The 19,245-nt window shown below is 39.5% G+C and overlaps 1 protein-coding gene across 3 annotated transcripts; it reads left to right on the top strand.

The window, feature by feature from the left end:
- Window positions 1-350: 350 nt before the first annotated feature.
- LOC115629157 (septin-2) lies at window positions 351-18,726 on the top strand. 3 transcript variants are annotated; one of them, XM_030525529.1, is made up of 5 exons: window positions 351-466; window positions 1,545-1,739; window positions 15,494-15,953; window positions 16,034-16,436; window positions 16,506-18,726. In XM_030525529.1, the coding sequence occupies exons 3-5, from the start codon at window positions 15,598-15,600 to the stop codon at window positions 16,764-16,766; spliced, it is 1,020 nt and encodes a 339-aa protein (XP_030381389.1). In that variant the 5' UTR covers window positions 351-466; window positions 1,545-1,739; window positions 15,494-15,597; the 3' UTR covers window positions 16,767-18,726. The 3 variants fall into 3 exon arrangements, with proteins under 3 accessions (XP_030381389.1, XP_030381388.1, XP_030381387.1); XM_030525528.1 differs by having other exon boundaries at window positions 356-466; window positions 1,549-1,739; XM_030525527.1 differs by lacking the exons at window positions 351-466; window positions 1,545-1,739 and adding an exon at window positions 14,872-15,148.
- Window positions 18,727-19,245: the final 519 nt, after the last annotated feature.

Here is a 19,245-nt window from a genome sequence, read left to right as displayed (position 1 = left end):
TTCTACAACTCAACATATTTACATCATTTTGATACGTTATGTGGAGTTTTCCACAATAGAATAGCATGAAGTTACGCCCTGCCAAGAAAAAAACATTTGCATTTAAATTTAGATTTAAATTCAATAACTCCCAACGTCGATACGCGCTAAATAAATTGTTGCACATTGTTGCATTTGAAGTGATATATCACCCAGCATTTGAACGCTTGCCCTCGCTATCATATGTTACGATCCAGCGTTGCCACCATCGGCCAAGGCACTTCAATGTCTCGCGGTCCGGCCATTTGCCGCGCATGGCAGCATTGTTTTTATTGTGGCCAGGCAGATATAAAATGCACACATTTTAGTGATGCAAGGCATATGGGACTAGTTGGTCGTGTTGCTGTTTTTTTTCTGGTCCGTTTTAAGAGAAAAGTCCCGTGGCGAATTTCGGGATAGAAGTGCAACGGAAATTGTTAACAACAAAGTGTGTGTTATTTTTTGTATTTTTTTTTTGTATACACTTTTGTGTGTTTGTTGAGGATCTACTTTGACTTTTTTTCTGTGTGTTGGGTGGTTGGTTGCTCTCTGCTCGTGTGTGTGTGTTTGCTTTCGCTGCAATTGCGGCTGCAGCGATTGCATATGCATTGTTTTATAGGCTCAACAGAAATGACAAGGCTATAGACAAACCCGAACGTTCAAAATGAGAAGAGCTCCGTTCACCGCTATTTATTGTTGTTGTAATTTTGTGTTCGTGTAGGTCAAGGTGATGCACTGGCAGATGCAACTAGGCAGCAAACGTCAAACAGCTGTCAAAGCACCGTTATTTTTGTATGCTATGTTCTTCCAGTTGTTCATGCTGCATTTAAGAGTGACTGTGTGTATGTATGTGTATGTGCATGTACATGTGACTTCCAATTACATGAAAACGGTATTTTCAGGATATATCACACATGCAAAGAAGAATGCATATGTTTGTGTATATGTACATACATATATACATATTTGTATAAACATATTACTATGTATGTATGTACATGCCATATGTATGTATTTATCTACACACATACATACATATGTATGTACATACCTATGTATGAATACGCCCTTTTAATGAATGCGCTTAAGTGAAACCTTAAAAGTCAATTTGAATTGTGGAGCGTTGCACATTTATTTAGTTTGCGTGCAATGAGTTTTTCTAAGTATGTATGCATGTATGTGTGTATGTACATATGTGTATATGCAAGTCCTATGAGCACCATTTTGTTATTGTGGATGTTGCTGTGTAGACCACATTGGCTGTAAGGTCGTTTATAAAGCCAGATAAACGCAAATAACCGTTAAAAGAACCGTGTGAGTGTGTTTGCGAGTGTGCGACGCTTTGTAATAACCATAAACAAATAATTATATCTGAGCAAGCAAAACAATCGCAGTGTTAATGCAGCCCCAATATTATACATACATATGTACATACATACATAGCTTGAACACAAGCAGGAACAACAAAAACAGCGTAATCGTCAGCAGCAACTCCACTGTAATTTTTTTCACTTCTTTTTTGCAAGGCAGACATAAACAAACAAACAGCAAAACGGCGTTTCTACCGCAGCGTCGCCTCTTCGATGGCGGTTTGTTGAGTGGGAGTGGTGCGGGCGCGGGTGCGGGTGGTGGCAGCAGCGCAGGCGTGAACGTCATCAACAGTAGTAGCAGCAGCAGCAGCACAGGAGCAACAAAATGTCGGCCGCCTTTATATCCAAAACGTAAGTGCATTTACATTTAATTAACCAACAAATTAGTTAGCGCACAGTGGTTTCCAATTATACGAATTACCAACTCAAAAAATTTCTAATTTCCCAGCCATAACAACTAAAAACAGCACATAATACTTGGTACTTAGACTTATACATTATTGACATTAGACGGATCGGCGAGAAAATCTCCTAACTAAATATTATGTAACGATATCTTATGCAAATTTGGTATTCTTAAACCCTGTACCCAAAGGGTTAAAGGATGTACTAGTTTAGTGCGAATGTACATACATACATATGTATGTAATACGCAGAGGGGGCGTGGCGGAACTCACAGTGTCTATCCGTATGAACGCACAGATATCAGAAAGTATAAGAGCTAGAGACACAACATTTTGTACACAGCCGCCTTTTACGTATACCCGTATGCGTACGCGGTTCAAGTGTATTTTATAAATGTCCTCGTTTCGCAAACCAATCGTGGTATGTGGACGCTCCTAGTCCCTAAGCTACACGAGTTTATTTTATTTTAAAAAATTTCCCTCCCCCCACCCCTCTACACAATAACAACTTACTGTCTACGTTTCAAAAAAAACGTAAACCAAACTACTTTTATTTAAATTTAATCGAAATCGGTCATTTCTAAGACAAGTTATTAGCGAACAATTTCTCTCCAGTATTACGCCCACAAACTGCAGCATTAAGTTTGTTCTTATTGTTCTCTTTGCTTTACAAGTACACAAGAGCTTTAGCTGTATGCTCATTGATTTCTTATTTATGCAATGTACCTAATTAGTATAAACAAAAGTGAACAAACAACTTTTGGGGAAACAATTTTCTACAAGTAGTCTAATGGTATGAGCGCACAACATAAATGATACAGCTTATTTGTTTTTTGTATTATTGCGGTGAGATTTGGAATATGTTGATCATAACGGAGTTCATTTTTATATTTGAATGACTTCGTGAAAAAATTGGGTTTTTATTCCTTGAAGGAGTAGGACCTTTTTATTCTTTTTAAATTCTTCTTAAATTCCTTTAAGAACAAGAAATCAAGCCAACCGCTTAGAACTTATAAGCGATTATTATTGAATCATGATAAGTGTACTAAAAAGAGTGAGCAGAATGACAATTTCAAGCTTATTTTATTAGTAATAATGTAATTTCATTCACATTGAACCGATTTTTGCGCGAATCAATAAAAATTGAACATAATTAATTATAGGGTACAGGAGGTGGGTACAGGGTATTTAAAAGTTCAGCCCGCTCGCTTTTTTTTTGTATTTTTGTTCATTTTGTACATAGTATGTGGGGGTTAGGTTGCAATGGCTGGGGTGGTGGTGATCACCCACTTACTTAGACCTGAATGGCCCATTGTGATACCATATAATCTAATTTTTCCACTACTTCAACCACCATTCTTAAGAATTTTGCAATTTTTCACACACTCAATTTTTGTCTGTTCGGAGAGATCATTCAAGAATGGGCGTCCTAGGGCAAGAAACCTGCGCCTACCTTGCTCTGGGCAATGTCAGCCATTCTCCTCCCCTCTTCATAATTTCTGCACAATTCTTTGTAGGGGACGCCAAGTCTTGCAGCATCAACTGGGCGTCCCCACTATCAGCTAGACAGGAAGGCTGCCTGATCTCAATAGTTTTCGTGTCTTTTTGGCGTCCAGGGATGGCACCTTGCTGAGCAGTGTGAGAGCAGACGATCTGTTCAGCTCCGGCCACCATACGAAGATCCCATAAAGTGCGATTGGTCGAATGATAGCGCAATAGATCCAACGTGCTACACACGGTGCGAAACTATGACGATGCATTCAGTTCTTTACCTGCAAACAGACATTTTTCAAAACCGGTCGGTTTTGTTCGCCTTTCTGTTTACAAGTAGTTAGTTATCTTCACTTAATTTTGGATGTATTGGCTTTATATTATGAGCATAACATACTCAAATTTTAATCAAATCTATTTATACCCTGTACCGGAGGGATAACCAGTGGAGAAGGTAAAGTATATGTACGCTGTGCAAGTTTGTTTTTCAACCCAATTTTTTCAAAATACATACATACATATATGCATATATACATAATTAAGTATGTACATGCAAGTATAATACACATACGCTATGTGTATGTAGGTTAGCAGTGCCTTAGAATTTATTTGAAAACATTTCCCTTTTGGAAATCGCTTTAAAAGCGTACTACAGCCATATTAAAGGTGGTGAGCATAGCGCCCATGATGGAAATTTGGGGCCATTCTCCATACACCCATACATAAGTATGTGCATACATATACATACATACATACGTACAAATGTATGTACATATGTAGACGGATCAACTTTTGCAGTGAATGTCTACTGTCGCTGTCGCTTTCGCTGTCCAGTTGTTGTTTCTCTGTTGCTGGTGCTTCCCATTTTTGGTGGGCGTAATGCCCACAGTGCCACTTTTTCAGCCATGTTGTTGTTGCTGTTGAAGCTCGCGCGAGCTTGTGTGCTAGTCGCAGTCGAAGGCAGCGGCAGTGGCGGTGGCGGAGGCCGCACCCACCAAATTGTGCAGCAACTCAGAAACACAAAGAGTCGGAAAAGAGGGAGAAGGCGAGAGAGATCCACAATGAGACAAGGACTAAGACTGCAGACTAAAGACCAGAATCCGGCACATCAGGCCCACCCTAGGCGGCCTACTCGTATATGCAACGTGACCGCAGCTAACAGTAGTTGACATATCGTTAATGTTCGGCCGCTCTTGCTGCCGTTGTTGTTGTTGTTGTTGTTTTTGTTGCTGTTGTTGTTGTTGGTCGCCTTAAATGGGTGCATTCACATAACTTGCTATTTGATACGACGACAAGCTCATTGGACGACGGCGGCGTTGACAATTTTGAAATGACTGTCATTGCCACCAGCTTAGCCCTAGACTTGAAGAAACAAACTAGACAGCCGAATAAATGCGCCCCTCACTTTAATTATAGAAATCCATTCCCCATAAATGTACAGTTCTGTTACTTTGGAAATACACAGTTTAATAACCGTGCGATAAAAATTATATGTCTTTAAGAGTTCTGAAGTGTTCGATAAGATATCAATGTAGTATAAATGCTAGACTCCGGCAGCAGTTAAGAAAAGAAATTGCAAAAAATTAGAATGTGATTTCTATGTTGGGATTCTTATTGTGTGTGCGAGTTATTGAGGCCATTCTAGTACTTCTGTTTTATTTGCGTTTGTTCCACCATCTTATTGGCGGGGGAGGAGGACGAAACTCGCGTTTCCTAATACTAGGAGAGCCATACATACATACCAAGTATTGTTCTTCGAGACTCATGGACAGAGGAGCGGACATAACGATCTGTCTCGACACTAGCAATGTTTGGGCCAATCGCTAAATGTCACTTACGACTACGCTTAAATACTTCTAACATCTACTCTTTGAAAGCGTATCGTAATAGACAAATGCCGCAATTGCAGTACAGAAATTATGGCTGGGCTGATCTCCCACGAATTATGTGACTTAAAAGAGACCCAGAATATCTATTTATTTATTTATTTCATCGGCAAACAATGCTGTCGATGCAAAAATAAAAATCAATACAATAGTAATCTTAAGCTAAATAAAACTAAAGAAAAAAGGCTATAAAAATGACACAAATATCTAATAACGAATCCGACTCGGTGGGGGAATTTTATTTTCCAAACGGCCAGCTATGCCCCGATTCACAGTAGAGAGACGTTATTAGACCTAATAAAGAAGAAGTGGCGAAAAAATAGCTATATAAGATAAAAGAAAACAATACTTAAATGCCAAAGATAAAATATCATTAAAAGCTAAAGGTGAAGAATCACAGACCCGTTGGGGAGTCCGGCAAGCTTTGTCCCTACTCAGGCATATTTTGCTCAGATTTTCGCGGAACCGACAACTGCAACAAATTTCCAGCTTGCCATTTTTTACATCATTTGTAGTTCCCCCACTTACAATAATTCTTAAAGATCCTATAGGCATGAATATACTTGCATGAAGTAGTTATAGTTATGTACTTATTTGATTGAGCTTCGGATATAACATAACACCTATATAATAAATCAGTTTTTCCTGCCTAGCTGAATGGTAATTGTAAATCCATTAGGAGTATTACACCTGTGCACAAAATTTAGTTTACCGTGTAAGCATTGAGATGCTATTTTGGAAAATCTACTGATTTATTTTGAACAATTGTGTTCGTCTTTTACAAGTATTACTAAAAGTGTACAAGTATGTTATGATTGTCGTCGTCCGATCAACTTCGCACTTTGTTCACACTCTTAGATGAAGAAGAACTGCAACGTGTTTAACGATTGCATCTGCTAACAACGCTATATAATACAGATACATATCTACCATATACTTATGTACAATTGAAGACACCAAATAGACTTGAGTTGCGAATTAAATGGATGGCGCCCGCATGAAATAAATGTGTGTACATAAGTACATGCACGTTAATTTATATGTTGGTCAGATTTCATTTAGGATTGAATAAAAAAGCCAGATTCGAATTTCTCTTTTGTATTGTTGCTAGCACATCTTTTGTACGCACATATTTTAGAACTTTCCTGGAAATTAGATCTACAAGTATGTATGTCCCATATTTACTCGTACATACATAATTGTAAACAGAAATATGTAGCCCACCCACGATAGGCACGACCAGCTTGTTATCTGTATAAAATCGATTACATGCACTTCTGCTTTACTCCAATTGTAATGTTATGTTGTAGTATTAGGCAATGATTACGAGGGCTAATCAATAAGTACCCTTGTTTGACTTTGCTGAAAGGTGTTTTTACCAAAGGCGGAACGGCTATGCCAAAGGCAATTAAGATTTTGAGTGCTTAGAAAGGTGTGAGGAAAGTGTCGGACCAATGGTACGACTATCAATGTCAGAGCGGTGTTTCCCCAGAGACCTAAAAATATTTAAAACAATGGATTTTTAGAGCAAATCTACTCCGAAGGCAAAAACGGTTTCACCAGTCGAAAAGTTATAGCCACGATCTTTTAGGATTCCATAGAAGTTGTCCTCATTGGCTTTCTGCAGTATGGGAAAACAATCACAGGGCAGAGTACCGGCTAACATGCACGAAATACGCTTCGAATTGCAGCCGCTCCAACCTTATCTGGGACACAGCTGCTCTGTTCTGTTTTCTAACTTGAAAACATGGCTAACAGGAAAAAAACGCAGTTAAAATGAAGCGCTTATCACCGAGACAAAGGCGTCTTTTGGAGAGTTTGCCAAGTAAATCGGGATGAATGTACCTAAAAGAAGACAAGTTTGAAGATAAGTTAATAATGTATTGTATAATACTTATATTATTATTGTCCAAAGAAGTTAGGGCTTTCAACTAACAAAATTAAACAAGTAGCAGGGACCGCAAATAATCAAAAATTTGGTTTTTGTTAAACGAAGAAATCATTCACCTTTAGTAACTTTGAGAATGTGGGAAGTTCGCCAATATCTTTTTAGGATTATCTATGCATTTACACCATGATTTTAAAATTTTAATTTTTATTTATTCTATCAAAATTTAATGATTAATTTTAAATTTTATTTTACAATTTAATTCGTAATCAATATTTTTGAAAAAAAAAGGTTTATTTTTAATCAAAACTATGATTACAATTCCTAATATACAAGTATAGCGTTAGTTTGAGCTAAGATTCTTAATCAATTCTTCTATTGTGGCCATTACAATGTTTACCGACCGAAGATTCGTCCCAGGTAATTCCTGGTAAAGCCCCCAAGCGTCGCCTTGCCTGATGTTGTTGACGTTCTTGCTGCAGCGCCGTAAAGGGACTTGTAGAGGGTTTGTCATTATTGTAGTTCCAACATAGACAAAATCTTCCACAACTATCTATTGAGACGCGATTTCCAATACGTCGCGTCTCTCTACTTGTAATGGGAAGTATTTTTCTGTGTCCATATTTACCGCCAAACCCCAGATTTTTAACCGTCTGCCTCTCATCGGCCTACGCTAGCAGCATTACAATATTGTCAAAAATAGTGCATGACCTGTTTACATCGGTCCGTCGCAGAATGGTTTCCAAATGAAGATGGGAGAAATAGCACGATAGGGTGTCGCCCTGAATCAAACCTCGTTTGGTATCAAATGGTTCGGAAAGATCTTTTCATACGAAGACTGTTTCTCAACAAACAAAGCCGGAATAGCTTAGGGGGGATACCAAACTCACACGTGGCTGGGAAGCCTCCTTAATTCTATCGGGAGAGTCGAAAGTGACTCCAAAGTCAACGAAAATATGATGGGCTTCGATTTGCTTCCCACGGGTTCTGTCCAGGATTTGTCGCAATGTGTATACATATGTGATTTACTAGGGCACTGATAAGGCGCAATCAGTTCGTTTGTAAACGGCTTCAGTTTATTGCACATTACATTTTCCAGATTCTTGTATGCGATAAGCAAAATGCCGATTCCGCGATAGTTGGAGCCATTTGCAAGACCACCCCCAGCGGCTTTGCCATTCTTCAGCCCGGATACGGCAGAACCGACTACGTCATACTAGGGGGGCGGTTGTCAAAGAAATTTGAAAATAACTTTATGTTATCGTACAACACGAATACTTACACGAATAGTACATCATATGTACTTGTACTTACATGTATGTACACCTAATTCTGTTTTTACATGGTAGATTGGTTCCAGAAAAAGTCGTGTGAAAAACCGTTTAAGAAAGACATTGATCATGTGTTATTTCAAATCGTGTTAAATGGAATAATGTCGTGTAACCATATAGAAAATTTTTAATTTTCAAACCGTGTAAAAACAGAATTATGTGTGTGTATATACATAAGTATGAATTCAACAAACCACATTGTATGCTTTATACTGTTGTTCGAAGGGTATTCCAAAAATACCTAGATAGTTACAATTATTATAGGTATAATTAGATGCATTATTTGTATGTTTGGGACACGCATATGAATACCTACTCGTATGTGTACTACTATATATGCAAGCATTATCTAAATTTACCGGATGTTTAAAATAGCCAGTTACGTTCAACTGTTAAGTAGAATACAAGTACATATATAGGCATACTATATATGTACATACATAACTAATTAGACCCCTTTGCATGATGCTGAGTGACGAATGACGAATTTTGAATTAATCCTATTTAAGGACAAAATAAATGATGGAGGCTATAAAATAAATGAAAATTAGGTGCATTCGGGTTTTAGACCCTTCTTTGTAATTTCCAACGACCATACTGAAGAGGAACCTCAGATTTTGCATTTCAACATATGGTGTTCAATGTGAAAAGCATAAGCCGGTAGTCTTCATAAATTTGAAATATTAGTTCGCACATGTAGGGTGACCATTCGTATTAGTCGCCGACCTTAACGGCTAGCGCGGTATGAACTCGAATCAAGAACGAACATGACAAGATAAGCGAAAGCTAGTTAAAAGGGGAATCTTATCAAAGCTGTGTTTTTCTTGTTGTTAACATAACTTTTTCGTGCTCTGGCAAATCGAAGACATTTGTGTGGTTTGGCTTCGACTCTACATACTTGTACTTATAGTTGATTAGCAATGTACCTGTTTTTGTTTACTGCTCCTTCTTCTTCTTTTTATTAGTTTTCGTTGCTATTAGACTCAAACAGTTGCTGATTAGTCAGCTATACGCCAGATTGCTAATGAATTGCGCTCGGTAATGGTGTTGCTCAACAACTGACTCTTATCCGCCAACTCTTATTTGGCCAAGACGAGAGGAAGCAAAGCACATTTCAGTGAACGTTTTTGGAGCATGAGTCTTTGTCTAATCATTCTTTTAAACCAGCTGACTAAGCTAACAATTAAAAGAGCAGCATTTCAAAAATAATTAAAACCGCATCACTGCTCCACTTCCATTCCGTTGTTGCTGTTGTTGTTGTTCTTCGTCTTGTTGTTGTGCGTTGCAGAAATGACGTCGCTGTCGCTGTTTCTGTGTACGCGCATGCAGACATACATACATATAGTATGTACATACATATCTACATACATGCATACTCGTATGCACATAACTGTTTGTCATGCTTTGTCCAAATTTGCAGCGAAAATGTGATGGGTTTCGAGGGGGCGTTGCTTTCCTATTTGTTGATTCATGAAATCAGAACAAAACAATGCCAGTAGTGGTGGAAGGGGAGCCGATCGCTCCCCGTAGTATTGCTCGCAATTATGTTTGTATGTATGTGTGTATGTGTGCCAACTCATGAAGCTTTGAGGTCTGGTGACTGACTACTTGTATTGCGTCACTATAATCCAGTAAATTAGTCAGTCCTACTTTCCTCGCTGCTCTGCCACAGCTTCAAATATTATTATTAGTCGAGTCTGGAATTGTGCGTGGTCGTAAACAATTTCAGACATCGATACAGTTGTATGGAAGTTATGCCCCAAGAAGAGTATCACCAAGTGGCTTGTCCGGCTGAAGCGGTTGACTTTATATCGATACGCACTCATGCCAGCCCAGAAGATGTCTACGGATGAATGATTTTATATGCACACCAAAGAACTATCCATACTATACAAAAGAGTGAACATTTCTAAGAATCCGACTTACACTTTTTTCTAATGACAAATTAATACACTGACGAACTTCTAAAGAACCGCATCCCAGTTTACTGGAACTTGCGTTAAAGTGGAAGCGGCCTCCAAAATCCGTTCACTTCATGAATGTGGGTGATTGGAAGGTGCTCGCTTTTTAGTACTTATGTATGTATGTATGTATGTTCACATCAGTACTTCCAAAACATTGCTTGGAACATCTGCGTCCCTTGATCGAGAAAGGCATTGAAAAAAAGAATGTTGTTTCAATTTCAATATTTTGTACCTTAAGGTGACTTTGAGGTATTAGATATTTGTATACTTTTAGAAAAGCACTGATCTCGATTTAGTTAATAGATAAATAAAACCCACTACTTCTAGAAGAGTTATCAGCGAATCAATTACACTACGCCCTTAATCTGAAGGGAGGGTGGGGGCTTGCTCTCATCCTTTTGCTTCTGCTATGGGTGCATATTATTCAGCCCCGGAAGTTTCTTTGCATACAGTGTATTTCATCGTCGTGTTTGCTCGACTGTAGCAATTGCATTTTTGGTATACTCTGTACATAAAATGTACAAGGGTATACCAATTTTGTGCGAATGTATGTAACACACATGGCCCGATTCGTCTCGTCGTGCTGACTAAGAATATACTCGTTTGTGTATACTTTATGGGGTCGGAGATGCTTCCTTATCCCTGTTACATACATATTTTGCAAAATTCTAATTCTAATAAAAACAAACAAATTAGGCAACACTACTTACCAGTATTATCAATCGTCTTGCTTTTTGGTGGAGTGAATGAAGCATTTGTCAACACTGATTGGCTTTTTTGCGCCAGCAGCGGAGGGCACAAGAGTATCTCAGCTGCTGCAACGGAAATTCTATACTATAGTATTTAGAGTTCATTCGTTGCGCTGCTTTAGGAACGCCTTGCAGGGCAGACACTTGAACGTATCACTAGATGCCATAGACGTCTCCCTTGATCCATGTAACAATCAACAATGTTCGTGACGTTCCGGATCATCCGATTGAGCCTCTAAATTTAGTTTCTGGATTGATATCCGGTTAAAAATAACCCAATCTCTCGAATTTAATTTATGTTTTAATTATTTTTATGTGCATTAAAAGTCCACGCAGTAGAGGAGCTGCAACATTCCCTTAGCATATCTATATATATACATCTGATCGTAATGATATCGTATTCGGAACGAATCGAAAGAAGCAATACATGGATTGAACGGTATTTCATTGTTGGGAACGCACAGAAATTCGTTACAAAATATTTAAAGCGAACAGGCAAGAATTTAAGATTTCAGCCAAAGGCATGTGGATACAGACGCCGAAAGGGCTGGAGGTGCGGATAGTTTGTAAAGAGGGGCCCGCTACTTCAAGCATCGTCAATTGTTTCAAAACCGGCCAACGATTGCGTTTGGCATTTTGTTGCAGCTGGGACCGAGAGTGCCGGCCAGCTATGTGGCACCAAGCGTTTAGTTAAACGCAGTGTGCGACTATTTATGGAACATTTGGAACAGCAGCAACAACAACAGCAACAACAGCACCAACAGCAGCAACAATCACAAGTTCCTTGTTGGATGTGTTGCCTTGCCGTGAAAATGCGGTACTCGGGTTGTCTTTTGTTTATTTATTCAGTGCGCTGGTCTTGTAAGTGACGCGTCAGTGCCGTTCGTGGTGACTGGGGTAGTGGCGGGTGTACGAGTTGGCGGTGCTGGTAATACGATGAGACATTCAATGCGCCAATGCACGATCAATGCCTGCTTCTATGGCGTGGTGGCATGCCACACATTTGCTTCGAAGCAACATCTTGCTAAAGTGCCCAGCACTTTTAAGATTCCCTTACGTAGTGCGTCGCACCAGCAGCTACGCCGGGTCGTTAAGTTCAGTTTCCTTATACTATATACATACATATGAAGAAAACTGTCCGGGTCGAAACCGGTTGTTGAACCAGATCGTGTTTTAATGCACTCGCCTGGAATATGGTGATAGCCCCCAATACCGGAGCACGTTAAACTGTGGAATACATGGGAGTAGAATCATTTTGTGGTCAAATTTTGTACACCTTTTCCTTCAAGTACCCCAATTGGAAATTATCGGGAGGTGTCGAATCAGTGTCGAATCATTCGTATAGTGGCCAGCGCATCTAGACTTGCACATTTCTCGGAACCTCCATCCAAGAATGCTTTTGCGGCTACTATCCCTCAGTAAGCCCAGTCAAGATCTGCTCTATCGATCATTGTGACAAAGAAGGAGGAGATTGTTGCTTAAGTTTAAACAGCTATTTTAATTTATTTATTTTTTTACCCTATACACAAAAGAGGAATGAGTATGCTAGTTATGTGCGAATGTATGTATGTATCATATAGAAGGAGGCGTGGCAGACCCCACATAGTACATGTACATGTATATTATTGATCAGGCCGACAAATCGAGTCGATATAGCCATGTCCGTCTGTTCGTCCATCCGTCCCTCTGTATGATTTCAGCAGGTGCATGAGCTGGAATTACCAAACTTGGTATCCACGTTCCCATAAGCCCTAGGCAGATCAATTGTTTTTTTATTCTGATCCCAAAGTATATATGTATATTCTTGATCAACATGACACGACAAATCGAGCTAGAATTACCAAACTTAGTATCCAGAATCTCCTAATTCCCAGAAAGTTGTGCACTAAGATGCATTTAGACCCGCTCTGCAAGTTTATTTGATTTTTTTGAAGTCATTTAGCGAAGTCAGTAGAGCACTTGAAATATTTTGAAATCTATCTTTTAAGTTTTGGGAAAATAGTGCCCCGTTCGTGTTTTCCAAAGTCCATAACGTGGCCGCGTCATCGGCGTGGACCTCGTCCATCTCTAGTAGTAATCACAGAGCCGAATAAAAACTAAACTAAATTGGATTTAATTGAAATGAAATTGAGAAAAAGAAAAAGCAGGTTGTTGCACCCCGAGATTCACGCCGGCCATTGGGGGTTTGAGTATGTTGTGTATGTACACTCTAACACTTTAAGTGGGCTGTCATAATGGGCCACAGTTTCAACCGACGCTTCGCAATGTAAATGATATTCGGACATACTGCCGGCTTTAGCTGCATACCACAGTATAAAATGGATTGTTCAAGACGGAGATGCACCAGACAGGGCAACCCGGGGCAAGTTATTAAAGTGCTTGACACTGCGGACCCACACCAAATGGTACTAATAGGCATACGTAGGCATACGAGGATAGTCCAAAAAGAATCCGACCTAACAAAGAAAAAAATAACATTGAATAAAGTTCCCTTTAAGTTGCATGTACTTAATATAGCGTCAACCCCAGGCACCACCTTTTCGATGCTGACAAATCGGGAAAGCCCTAGCGATAACTTTTGTATGTATGTATGGATAAGTGTTTTTCGATTGAATTCGATTCATCCTTCAGTCCATCGTTTTACCAGAAAGTTTTCAATGCCATAGCCATTCTTTTGAATCAAACCCGCCATCTATGCTTAGTTCAGGTACTTTTAGGACTATCCTCGTAGCTAATGGAATAGTCTGCTGAAGGCTAGCAGAAATTGCCGAGTGAACTTGTTAGTGGGCTGATTAATTTAATAGATGTATGTAGATTCTGCCATTTTGGATGTGGACTTTTGACTGTCAGAATCATCATCCCTATATCCTAAAAGAACAAGCAATCAAACGGTAAAATAGTTTTTGCTCTATTCTGTATCCTTTACGAAAATAGAGAGGATTTTGACAACAGCAACTACAACAACAACAGCTGCGGGCAGAGCCTGTGCAGAGATCGCATCAAAACAATAAAGTAAACTTAACAGAGCGGGTTCAAATGCATCTTTGTGCAAAATTTTGTGTCTCTAGCTTTTATAGTCGCTGATATACAGATGGACAAACAGACATACATACAAGTATATAGATCAACTCGTCTTGAGTACAAAGAAAAGTCAGAAAAGTCGTTGCAATCGTGATCAAATGAGTTAATATCTGAACGTTTATTCTGAAATTTTGTTGCGATTACCCATTTCGATCGGAACAACTAATCTAGGGTTCGAAATTAACGGTAATATTGGAGTGGTGTGCTCACACTATGTACTAGCATTAGTACTTTTGCCACTACATGGACTGCCATCCATGCTGATACGAAAGCATGAAAACAGTCTGGCAACTCTGGCATGCACTGCTGTTGCAGAGCCACCCTGTCGTGAGAAGCCCGTGCGACCGCTGGTGTGGCACACGGTTTCGGGGGTGTCCACATCCTGTGCGAAATGGCGCAGGCGCAGAGAGCGGGTGAGCATGTTTTGGGTAGTGCTGCCATCCCCATTCGGTAGCCATTCGGAACTGTTGTTATCCTTGCGAGCTACAACAAAGCAGGATAAGCTGGAGCTGTAACTAGAGCGGCCAGAGTATTCACGCATTCACGAGTATTCTCCTCCCACTTCTCTGCTGCTCATTTCTCAGTGCTCTCAACGGTTCGCTGTCATTCACTTGCTGGACTGTCAGTGACAGTGGTGTGCGTGTGATCCTAATAACAATAAAGTGTGTTCAATAAACTCGGGGATTTTCAAATGAAGTTTACCTAACAACAATTAGCAACAATAATATACGGATATTCGCTGCTCTACCTTATTTCATGCAGAATTAGTATTCGATGGCAAGGCCTGGCGGCAGTTGAAAAAGAGAACAAGGAAGAAAATTTCGCTTGTCCTTTACGAATAAGTAGTATAAGTTGGGTATACACACGTTGGTGTTTAATTCCAAGGGTGGGCTTGGGCTGGCGCACACAAATCATTGCAATCCGAGGACGAATCCACAGAGGAAGTAAAAAAGAGCAGCGCCATGTGTAAGTATTTCTGCAAAACTGGAGCAGGAACAACACGAAAACAATGCAAAAGAAAATACAGGCAGACAGACAGACAGGCAGGCAGGCAGGCAGTCGAGTGGCACGTTAGGCACTTAAGGCTAAACGAAACCACTGGCATTGCAACTTGCTTGTTTTGCGCTAATGAGCGACGTTAAATCCTCGTACTTTGTCGCACGTGCCTATCTGTTAACTGTCTCGGGCTGAGAAGACATGGACGCTAATGGAGTGCCCTGCACTCAGTCACAAACCGGAAATTCACTTGAGTTGTGCAACAGAGGCTACGTTTTGACTAATCGTTCACCCCGATTCCTAATTTTGTTGCAGCAAAAACGCCCTCGTTCGACAAGGACCGGGACTACATTGGCTTCGCTACGTTACCGGAGCAGGTTCACCGCAAATCGGTGAAGCGTGGCTTCGAGTTCACGCTAATGGTGGTGGGCGAATCCGGTCTTGGCAAATCAACGCTAATTAACAGCCTCTTCCTGGGCGATCTCTACAAGAACCGGCAGATGCCGAATGTAGAGGAGCGCATCGAGAAGACCACGCGTGTGGAAAAGAAAACTATGGATATTGAGGAGCGTGGCGTACGCCTGCGTCTGACAGTGGTCGACACGCCCGGCTTCGGAGACGCTATCAACTGTGAGGACAGCTGGCGGGTGTGCACCCAATACATTGATGAGCAATTCCGGCAATATTTTACCGATGAGAGCGGCCTCAACCGACGCAATATTCAGGATAATCGCGTGCACTGCTGCCTCTACTTTGTGCCACCATGGGGCCACAGGTAAGTTACTTAAATGTGCTGAAAATGCGGAAATGTCAAGCCTCTGGTGCGCACGCTCTGATTGTCTACCTCTCTTGCAGTCTGCGGCAAATGGATCTGGACTTGATCAGACGGCTGCATCGCAAAGTTAACATTGTGCTGGTCATTGGCAAGGCTGACTGCCTGAATAAGACGGAGGTCCGAAAACTGAAAGAGCGTATTCTGCAGGATCTCGAGGACAATCACATACAACTCTATCAGTTTCCCGAGTGTGATTCCGACGAGGACGAGGACTTCAAGCAGCAGGATCGTGAACTGAAGGCCTCTATTCCATTTGCTGTCGTGGGAAGCAATACCATTCTCGAGGTTGCGGGCAAAAAGGTGCGTGGTCGCCAATATCCCTGGGGCGTCGTCAACGTGGAGGATCCGGAACACAGCGATTTCATTAAATTGCGCACGTTCCTGATTTCAACGCACATGCAGGACCTGAAGGATACCACACAGGTGCGTTACATGTACACATTCTTGTATGCATGTGCGACTACAATTTACATTAATTTCTCTCATTCGCAGGACGTACACTACGAGAACTTTCGGGCCCAATGCATTTCACAGATTTCACAGCATGCGCTGCGCGAGCGTGGCAAGTTGAAGCGCGACTCGATAAGCTCGACGAACGGCTTCGATGCGGCCATCTCCGAAACGGATCGCTTGCTCTTGCAAAAGGATGAGGAGATACGTCGCATGCAGGATATGCTCACGCAAATGCAGGAGAAGCTCAAGCAAACGCACCTCATGGAGATGAAAAAGAACGACAGCGTTATTGACGTCTAAGTTTTATAGATGGCGTGTTCAATTTAGCAGCATTATATGTAAAAATAATGCGTTTTTCATAAAAACATATACATATAACGCACCTCTAAAGAAACAGTTCCATGTGTTTAGGCACACGATAGCAGGATCGGCTCTGATGCCTAATGTTGCGCAGCTCCGGTTCTTGACTCTCAAGCCTCCAATTCATTTCAAGACAACCAAAACCCGTTTGAGTTAATTAGTTTTTATTTATAATTTTTATTGTATTATTTTTATTTAATAAAACACTTTTGTTAAACAAACTTATTGTAGAACAAAAACAACGACTATTGCCGAATTTGTATTCCACGAAAGACAAATCGAATAGAGAAACCAAAAACTATTGTTTGTGAAGAACGGGCAAGCCTGCAAATGTTTGTTATTGAAAAAGAAAACACTTTCCTTAGCCGACCCAAATTTATCCGGCTTATATGGCCAATAACAAAAAACAAAAACAATTAAAGTTTTCAACATTTGCCGAAAACACAAAGTATGTTATTAATTACGCATGTAGATGCAAATCTAAGCGAACAGGGAAACACAAAGAATAAGAGAAGTGTATTTAATATTTAAAAAGTAGCACCAATTTATCGCAAGTTTAATGAATAACATTTAAAAAGGCTGCCCCAAGCGCCCTACATACATACATACATGCATACCAAAGTATACAAGTTTCAAAAACTAAGCAACATGAAATGCTAAAAACAATATACAAACAGGCAGACATTTTATTGCACGACCTCTGTTATATGATTTATTTCTTGTTTGTATTTTATTTTAGCATCAAACAGAACCCACTTGTATTATGTAATTTGTGTACTAAAATTCTAAAAATAATTTGAGCACTAATATACTTGTATGTAAGTATATGGCCTTGCATTTCCAATATATAGTATATTGCACAAGCTCCACGTATATAAGTATGCTAATTATTCCAATTATTAATAATATTATTGTAATCATAATTTATTACAAACTATTTTGTTGAAACCAATTGTTAATGAATTATAATTAATTATGCCATGTGCCCGAAGGCTGAAAAGTATATATCTATATTCTAAATCGATCTACACATATCCGTTAGTCTGTCTGATGGCCTGGTATTCGAAAACGGCTGGGCCCACATTATCACCAGGTTCGGTAATGTAGACTCTCCCAATCTCTACGTAATAATTTTAATTTTTTCCCGCTACAGAATTTCTTCAAGATTGTCAATTCCAAGACTATAAAAACTAAACTTTCACGCATTATTTAAATGTATGTAATTCTAAAACTTCATTAAAATTTGTTAGTCCTAAAAAAATATATAATAGCGGCGAAAGCTTTTTTTTTTTTGGGTACAGGGTATTTTACTGTCGGGCTGTGCCGACATTCTCTCTTGTTTTGAAACATAACTAAGCATACATACAAGATCTTTGGATATTTACACGCAAATTATAGTGGAATAATAATAATGAATATAACGAATCAGAAATAAATACAGAAATAACTTAAAGGGGGCAATTAAGTAAATAAAGAAAACAAAAACGAATAAATACAAATTCCAAAACAATAAACTTTTATGTAGACTTTTTAAGCTCTGTAAGATGAAAATTAATGAATTATATTAATAAATTATTAAATACAACTTGTAGTTGCAATTGGATGGGAAGTACACTGCCCGAGAACCGATTAGTTCCCTTTTACTCGACTAGTGTGTATGGAAATAACTCAGAGCTCTGAATGCCTCTATATATGTTTTTTTCATTTATTCTAATAATTAATGCCTTTTTTTTATTTGAAATGTAACAAATATGACTCCATTTTTTCGTGGCAGTCAATTTTTGTATCATTTGACAAATTTTTAATTAAAACAAATAACAATGGGAAAATGAAAATCGTCTGACGTATCCGAGAGAGCCAAAATAAAAGAGAAAAGGACTGCTTAAGTCAACTCTAAATACACTGGACCCACTCCCAAAAATAAAATATTTTGTAAATTTTCTTAAGATTAAATTGATTAAATTAAATGGATATAATAAAATATATATAACGTACGTGGAGTAATTTGTTTATGAACGATTTGGTAGCTCAGATTTACATCGGCATTGCATTTATGTACTTATGTGTGTATGTGTAAGTATATGAGTGCCTTTGTGGGTTTATGTGTGCAGTACAGAGTTGAACCTAAGCAGCAAAAACAAAAAACAGCTTCCGGCATTAGGTAAAACACAGAACCTGCCCTATCTAAGCGTGAAGAATAAACATAGTCTGCTTATTCTGGCTCGTGTTCTTTCAAAAGCCTTCCAGCTCAGTCATTTAAAAACAAAACAGTGTTTTAATTTTTGGCTGCGGAATCGGCCGGCAGATAACACGACAGTTTTTGAAATCATGCTTTATACGCGATGTTGGTAGCGCCGTGTTTCGAACCTAGTCATCTACTCAGGAACAAACTCGCACTGTGGGATTCCTGTTAGCCCGT

This window comes from Scaptodrosophila lebanonensis, unplaced genomic scaffold (assembly GCF_003285725.1).
Source record: "Scaptodrosophila lebanonensis strain 11010-0011.00,11010-0021.00 unplaced genomic scaffold, SlebRS2 tig00000136-arrow-arrow-pilon, whole genome shotgun sequence".
Taxonomy (NCBI): domain Eukaryota; kingdom Metazoa; phylum Arthropoda; class Insecta; order Diptera; family Drosophilidae; genus Scaptodrosophila; species Scaptodrosophila lebanonensis.
The sequence above is the reverse complement of the archived record's forward strand: the minus strand, read 5'-3'. Positions and strand labels throughout refer to the sequence as shown.

What these genes read in the sequence shown, in the direction of transcription:
- LOC115629157 (XM_030525527.1), top strand. An exon ending in GTGCCACCATGGGGCCACAG is followed by an intron (nt 15,954 to 16,033) that starts GTAAGTTACTTA and finishes CCTCTCTTGCAG; the next exon opens with TCTGCGGCAAATGGATCTGG. An exon ending in ACCTGAAGGATACCACACAG is followed by an intron (nt 16,437 to 16,505) that starts GTGCGTTACATG and finishes TCTCATTCGCAG; the next exon opens with GACGTACACTACGAGAACTT.